A 7,787-nucleotide genomic window follows, 5' to 3' on the forward strand; every position below is an offset into this window, starting at 1 on the left:
CACCTCCCCCCCAGCATGTCTACACCTGCCCCCCCAGTGTGCACACACCTCCCCCCAGCATGTCTACACACCTCCCCCCCAGCATGTCTACACACCTGCCCCCCAGTGTACACACCCCTCCCCCCCAGCATGTCTACACACCTGCCCCCCGCATGCACACACCTCCCCTCCAGCATGTCTACACACCTGCCCCCAGCGTGCACATACCTCCCCCCAGCATGTCTACACCTGCCCCCCAGCATGTCTACACACCTGCCTCCCCCAGCGTGCACACCTCCCCCAAGCATGTCTACACTGCCCCCAGTGTGCACACACCTCCCCCAGCATGTCTACACCCTCCCCCAGCATGTCTACACACCTGCCCCCAGCGTGCACCACACCTCCCCCAGCATGTCTACACACCTGCCCCCAGTGTGCACACACCTCCCCCAGCATGTCTACCACACCTGCTCCCACCGCATGCACACACCTCCCCCAGCATGTCTACACACCTGCCCCGCCAGCGTGCACATACCTCCCCAGCATGTCTACACACCTGCCCCCAGCGTGCACACTCCCCCAGCATGTCTACACACCTGCCCCCAGGTACACATACCTCCCCAGCATGTCTACACACCTGCCCCCAGCGTGCACACTCCCCCCAGCATGTCTACACCCCTGCCCCCAGCGTGCACACACCCCCCCCAGCATGTCTACACACCTGCCCCCCCAGCGTGCACACACCTCCCCCCCAGCATGTCTACACATCTGCCCCCCCAGCGTGCACACACCTGGTCACTGTCGTACATGTGGAGCAATAGCCAGGTCTGCCTTGTCTTCTGAAATCTCCAGTTCTCATGCTTCTCGGCCCAGCTAGGAAGCAAGGACAGGATGTGTCAGGTGCCGGCAGGAGCAGCTGGAAAGGTCTGTGCAGCCCCCCGCCTCCCCAGTCAGAGGGCAGCAGACAAGGAGCAGGAGCAGAGGGGGCTCAGGGGCCTGGCACCGGGAGGACGCCTCACTTGCGCATGGCTGTGAAGCCTCGGCCGGCGGGCCTGCCTCCACACGTACAGCGGATGGCACAGGGCTCTTTCTCCCAGCCCTACAGTGCCACGATTTTATGCCAACGTGCCCAGCCGGAATTCCGTGACATCAGCCATTCTTGCAAAGCCTTTATCGTGTGCCACGGCAGAGCCTGCCCACCAGAGTGCGGACAGCCTTTAAACCGAGAGCTGTGTGTGAAGGGTGACGGACAGCAAGCCAGGAGGAGCCAAGAACCCTGACCTGGAGGGCCCCACTGGTCTGGGCTGCTTGGATGTCAGGGACATAGAAAGAAACCCGGCCGCGCCAGCCCCGTGCCTCTGCTAGACCCGCCTGGCCTGCACCCTCTCGACTCAAAGGCCTCCGAGGGCCCAGGCTCCCCAGGCACCAAGGCCCTGGCAACAAAGCCAGCCTGCTCATCTGCAGCCCACCCTGGAGGGGCTGGAGGACGAGGAAGCAGGTAGCTCCAGGTGTCGGCGGAATCCCGTCAGGGTGGGCGGCTGCTCCGGCCAGGACGGCAGGGCCAGGCTCTCAGAGCTGAGCGGTGAACACAGGGCCAGAGGCTGGCATGTCAGGACTCGTGGCTGCCGGTGCCGTGGGGAGAAGGGCAGAGGGTGAGCCCCCAGGGGTGTGTGGCCGCTGCTCTCGGTGCAGCCTCACTGCCTCTACTCGGTGGAGCGGGGGGTGGGGTGGGGGACAGACAGCAGGGAGGGTCCAAGAGCTCCCGTTGGCTCCACAGCTCGTGGGGGCCAAGGTGGAAGCAGGCAATTCACTGCTGTGCTGTTTTACACACAATGTCCTGTGATGACAGAGCCCCAGAGCCCCGCCCCACGTCTGCCCAGAGACCACGGGCACTTCGTGTGGCAGCCACAGAGCAGGACCTGAGCCAGACTGGACTGTTGCTCCTGTCCTCCTAGGGGAGGAGACAGCACGGCCATGCCCGGACTCATAGCTTGACTCTACCACGTATCAGTGAGGCCTGGAGGCTGACTGACGGGCCCTCTCCGGGCAGCATGTTGGGGCCGGGACAAAGCCCGGCCCAGGCTCCTGCACCAGCATGTGCCGCACTCAGCGTGGGCCCCGGCAGAAGCGGGAGAGCAGAAACCAGAACAGTGGTCATTAGAGGAAGGGATGGAAGGAAGAAAGAGCCGCCAGGCCAGTGTGGTCTCTGGCTGGTCCCTGACGGTTATCCCAAGGGGCCCCCTCCCCCATGCTGGTCATCAAGTCACAGCCTCTGCCTCAAATTTCCCTCCATCGCCCGCTCCGTGGAAACAGAGTGCTCCTTTGCCAGATGGTCTGATGTGAAGAAGGTGCTGGAGAGACATGTCAGGATAACAGAGGAAGATTCTTCCATCCTGGTTCCAGCGAGGAACCCCCGGGAGTTGACGGACCACCGTGGCCCTGGCCAGACTGCCCACCAGCAGTCTTCCCGGCAAGTACTGTGGTCTGGGCTCCTGTGACTTCTCTGCCATTTCGAGAGCCACAGCGGGGCCTCCTCCCAGGCCTGGGGGAGTGGCTGCCCCTTGACCTGCTCCTCCTGGGTCTCGAGTTCTCCACTCGCTAGCAAGCCCTCACTACACTTACTCATTCTTTGTAATGGACTCCCTGTGCACCCTGGCCCATCCCCCCACCCGAGGATGGCACATGACCTCACCCCAGGGCCTGTGGGGTCCCTCCTGGGCTGACAGAGGTGTGGCAGTACCGAGCTCTACTGCCTGGAACCTGGAGCTCTGTGGACCAGGCTCCCATCGTCGCCTCGTCGACAACATGGACGGGCTGTGTGCCCAAAGCAACACCCCCTGGCCAACGCCAGGGCTCCGGTCACCTGAGCCCCCAGGGAGTGCCGGAGCGACTTCAGATATGCCGAGTGGGCCCACAGGAAGCGAGGGGCCCCAGCTGGGGGCCCCCGAGCACGCCCAGAACAGGCAGAGAGGAGGCCTCCAGACAAGGATAATAAGGACAACGACAGGGAAGACGGTGACAGTGGACACAGACGAGCCAGCCTGCCTGTCGGGGTTCTTGCTCCACCCTGGAGACGACTCAGTGAGAGGCAGTGCCCTGCAGGGATGGAGAATCTGTATTTTGGGGAGCAGAGAAAGTGGGAGACTGGGGCCGGCAGGAAAGGAGTGGTGACCCAGGGCTGGGTAGGCTCCCTAGTGCACACCTCCCGAGGGTGTGCAGGGCCTAAGTGGCTCCTAGAGCACACGACTCTGGGCACCATGAGATCACGGATGAAGGACGCTTCAATGCCCAGACGGGCAAGAGGCAGGCACAGTCACTGCCCAGGCCCCAAGCCCATGGCCAGCCAGAGGCGTGGTGCAAGAGGGGTGACAGGTGTGACAGCAGCTCAGAGGCTCTAGTCCATGGGGAGCTCACAGCTGACGCCCTGCCTGAGTCCCAGCATCAGGCAGATTCTGGGGCCCCTGAGCCCTCTGACCTCCACCAGACCCTCCCCCCACCGCAGCTCTCAGGGCAACCCTAAGAACCCCTCCCCAGACCGCACACACGCCAACTCCCACGTTCAAGCCTGACGCAGCAGTGGCCCCGTGCAGCAATCCCAGCTCCGTCTTTGTGGCAGAAATAAACCTTATCTCAGCTGACAGGAAGATCGATCCCGGCGTCTGGACTGGGATGAGGGTCCTGGGCTGTGATGCCGTGTGGCAGCCTCTTGCCTCCACAGGCAGGCCCTGAGCTGCTGGGGCTCCACACCCTGCCGACCCCCAGGTCCCACAGCACCACCACCCACTTGGGGGCCTCCACCCTGCCTCTGGCCTGCTGGTAGCCTGCCCAGGCAACTGACCCACGGTACGGCCTGCACTGGGGGTGGGGCTAAGGGGCTGGTGCACCACGATGGGGACAGGGCACCTCCGTCAGGGAAGGAGGAGCTGGAGGAGCTGATGGGGGCCGTGGCTCGTGCCCGTGCCCACAACCCCACCAGCCCACTGCAGATGTGCTCCGGGCCCCTCACTTTGCCCTGCCCCACTGGCCTGGCAGCACCGAGACTGTATCTGTCACACAGCACACCAGCACCGGCCATGTGCACACTGCAGCGCGGGGACGGCAACAGACACCACCGGCCGCATGCAGCAGCGGCCACGGAGCGTGGCACAGAGCGTGGTCTGCATTCCAGCTCGGTACTTTGCAGTCCCTGGTTCCAAGCTGCTGGAGTGCTATCTGTAACGTGGGGCAGTAACACCTTCCTGTCCCAGTTTAATGGAGAGTGGGGACCCCTTGACGAGAATCACCGCTCTCAGCAGCTTTCCGACCCCTGCCGGCCTCAGCTGCACAGCCTGGCTGTGGCAGGGAAACAGGGCCCCAGCCACCCCTGGTGCAGCCCCATTCCCACGGGGTCGCCCCCTATGGCAACAGGCACAGCTGGCGGGGGCTCGTAGCCTCCTGCCAGGAGGCTGGTCCTGTCTGCCTGGGCAGACGGGGGGATCCCCTGGACAAGGAGAGAGCCTATCTCCCTGCCCCCAGCCCAGCAAGGGGCTGCGGCCCACACCACCGGCAGCCTGGTGCAAGGCCTCAGGAGGAGGGGATGCTGGCCACCTCGGCTCCGGGCTAAGACGTGCCACAGGTGCCCAGGGGCACCCCCAGGGCTCCCGCAAGGGTGCAGGGGCCACACTGGCATTCCACGTGCCGCACAAGGCACAGCTCCATCTGTACAGTGCCTGCCACTATCAAGCCCAGGGTGGGGAGGACTGGGCCACAGGAGCCCATGTGGGCTGGAGGCGAGGCTGGAAGCGAGGACAGGCTGCTGACCAGAGCGTGGACAGCGTCCCTGGGCTGGCCTCTAGGTAATGGGGACAGTCTGGACAGGGCAGTCGCCCCTGAGGTGACAACCAGGGAGCTGGCACTCCACACGGCGGAGTCAAGACTGGGCCCCAGCCCTCCCTCCTGCCTTCCACACACGGTGCACACGGAGAGCGGCCACAAGCACTGCAGGCCTCCTGGCCTGTCCTTACTGCCGGCCCGCCCCAGTCACGCTCCGTCTGTGTCCTGCTATACAGCCTGGGGTCCACACCGTCTCCAGAGCTGACCCATGACCCTGCTTAGGAGCACGTCGGCCGGGCGGGCAGGCTCACACGAACGTGCGCTGGCTCTCGGAGCGGCAAGGGCAGGGGGGTGGCGTCAGCTCTGAGCTCAGAGGACGCTGGTGGCATTGACAATGCTGAACCCCCGCACCAGGCAGACCTCACTGACCGGGGAAACGTGCGCTGAGATAAGAAGTGTGCGGACCTGAGAAGGGTCCCTGGTTGGTGACAGCAGGCATGGCGCACCCCTCCGCACCCACGACATGCATGCAGCCGAGCCACCCCAGCCTCTGCTAGGTACCTGTGGGCCTGGGTCTCCCCCCAGCGGCCCTGCCGAGTCTGGGGAGGCCAGGAGCGCTGTGCTGGCCACCTGGTCGCAGCGAATGGGGATTCCCCAGCCCCGTCCCGGACCCTGCTCCTAGCCCTTCTGCTGACAACTGCGGAGGAGCGCGCCCAGGTAACACTAGCGATGGGGACCGGACTCCCTAGGGGAGCTGGTTCCGGCACACCCCCACTGTGCCCAGTAGCCAAGAGTGCAGAGGACATGAAGGGCCCAGGTTGCACAGAATCACATGTCCTTACGGCTGATGACCAGGGCCAGGGGATGGGGACTCCTGACCGCGGTCCAGGCCGCCGCTCTCTGGCCAGGTGCTCTGAGGGCGCAGTGAAGGAGGAGAGGGGCAGACAGCGTTCCGAGAGCCCATCCATAGCCCTCTTCCCAGCCCGCAGGTGGGCTCCGGAGAATTCCTGCCCCCAGCAGGGCCATGGCAGGGCCTTCTGGTGCTCCGCAGACGAGCAGGTGGAGGTTCAAGAGCCAGCGGGCAGCTGTCCTCCCAGGAGCACTCCATCTTCCTCACGGAGTCCATCCCGTGACCCTCTAGGGAGGAGCCAAGCGGGGGCAGCCCCGCAGCCCACGGCATTCTCTGGATTTCCGGCTCAACGCGGTTCAGGACACCAGCGAAGGGCACAGCGCGACACCACCCCGCACCGGCTAGGAGGGCCGTCCTCAGAGCCCGGCTGGCGGGGCTGTAAATACCTCAGCCGCTGTGTGTCTGTGGCCCCTCCCACACCACAGTCACCAGCAACCCCAGTCCTAGGCTGTGCCCGAGACGAAGGAAAACACGGCCACACAGAATCCCGCACACGGACACACACCACAGCAGCAGCCACGACGGCCACGTGGCCTAAACAACACAAATGCCTGGCAACAGATGCACAGGTAAACCAACGGCACTGTAGACACACGATGCGTAGTATGTGGCCGTGAGGGGAGAGGAAATTCCGGCACGTGCTGCCCTGTGGCCGAACCTCAAAACAGTACACCAAGCGGGAGAAGCAGGCCACGAGAGGCCACGTGGTGAATGAGTCCCTTTGCAGGAAATGTCCCGCATCGGCATGGCCACAGAGACGAGGTGGATGAGGGGTCCCCTGGAGCTGGGGCGGGGGCCGCTTTCTGCAGTGACAAGGGCGTTCGGAACTGGCTGCATGCGGGCTGCATATAAACCGTTCCGCAAACACAATGCGGAACGAGGGAAGCCGTGTGTCCACGGCGGGCCTTCTCAGGCTGACCGTGGTCTCGGCTGCTTTGGCCCCCAGCCTGAAGAGTGAGTATGGATCAGAGAAAGTATGAACCCACTTCCTGGGGAGGAGAACCAGGTGCGAGGACCTGCTGGCGTGCGTGCCTCTCCTTCCCTTCCCTTCCCTTCCTCTGTTTCTGGGCAAACAGAAACCAGTGATCTCACACGGGCCTCACTTTTCCCAGAGCTTCCAGAGAGTCTCCTACGAAGCTGTTAGCAATGGATCTGCCAGCCTCTGCCCAGTTGTGAGGACAGGGTGAAACAGGGCCTCGGGCAGTCCGAAGGCTCCAGCCAAGGCTGCGGAGACCGTGCTCCACTTCCCCTGCACAGCGAAGTCAAGAGCAGGATGGCGGCTCTCCTCTCCCTGAGACAGCCCCACCGGAGGCCTTGGTTCTGTGGTGACACCACCAGGACGGCCACGGGACACCACTGGGGGTGGTGCTAGAGGCCCCGGGGTCCCAGTGGTCCCAGGAGCCAGATGGGGCCCAGGTCACCTGAGTCTGCAGCCCGTGTCCCTCCCGGGACACCACACAACCCCTGGGACACTGGCCGGGCCCCGCGGGAGGGGGGTCATCTTACCCACGGAGGTAGTCCAGGGCCAGCTGGGCCCCAGAGCGCTTGGCCGGCAGGCTCTGGGCTGCTCCGGACTCCCGCAGCCGCTTCCACTGCTCTTTCTTCCGCTGCTTCTTCAGCTTCCTCTCCAGGACCCTCTTCTCCTCCGGGGTCAGCGCAGGCAGCTGGGGAGCCGTCTCCTGTCTGGCCCCCAACACTGCTTCTCCCTTCAGGTCAAGGGAAAACAGGCCCATGAGGATGTCCCACAGCATCCTGGACCCCCGCTCTCGGGAGCTGACCCCCTCCAGGTGGGTGGGCTGTTCCACACCCCATGCTGCGTTCCCCAGCCCCACCCTCACCCCCAGGAACTGGGGGTGGGGCTGCTCAGCGTCTTGCTCTCCCAGGGACCCAGGAGACCCAGCGCTGGGTGGGACTATCTCACCCCAGGACGGGTCAAAGTTGACCGACCTCATCCCTGTTTCCTGACCCTGCACCTGCGCTTAGCACTGGGAACAAGCATTTCTGGCTGCGCGGAGGGCCCCCCTGCCTCAGGCCCTGCAGGAGACCCGCCCTGCCCCCCCCCCCCCCCCCCCCCCCCCCCCCCCCC

The 7,787-nt window shown here is 64.6% G+C and overlaps 1 protein-coding gene across 2 annotated transcripts in view; it reads right to left on the reverse strand.

Moving 5' to 3' along the window:
- The window catches only part of CUNH7orf50 (chromosome unknown C7orf50 homolog), a 119,284-nt gene that overhangs the window by 5,834 nt on the left and 105,663 nt on the right, over positions 1-7,787 (reverse strand). For both annotated transcript variants that reach the window (XM_008698453.2, XM_040634655.1), the window contains 2 exons: positions 7,208-7,407; positions 771-852 (listed from right to left, as the gene is read on the reverse strand). In XM_008698453.2, the coding sequence (XP_008696675.2) occupies positions 771-852; positions 7,208-7,407 (282 nt within the window). The remainder of the gene's footprint in view (positions 1-770; positions 853-7,207; positions 7,408-7,787) is intronic.

Source organism: Ursus maritimus, unplaced genomic scaffold (genome assembly GCF_017311325.1).
Source record: "Ursus maritimus isolate PB19 unplaced genomic scaffold, ASM1731132v1 scaffold_2, whole genome shotgun sequence".
NCBI classification, from domain to species: domain Eukaryota; kingdom Metazoa; phylum Chordata; class Mammalia; order Carnivora; family Ursidae; genus Ursus; species Ursus maritimus.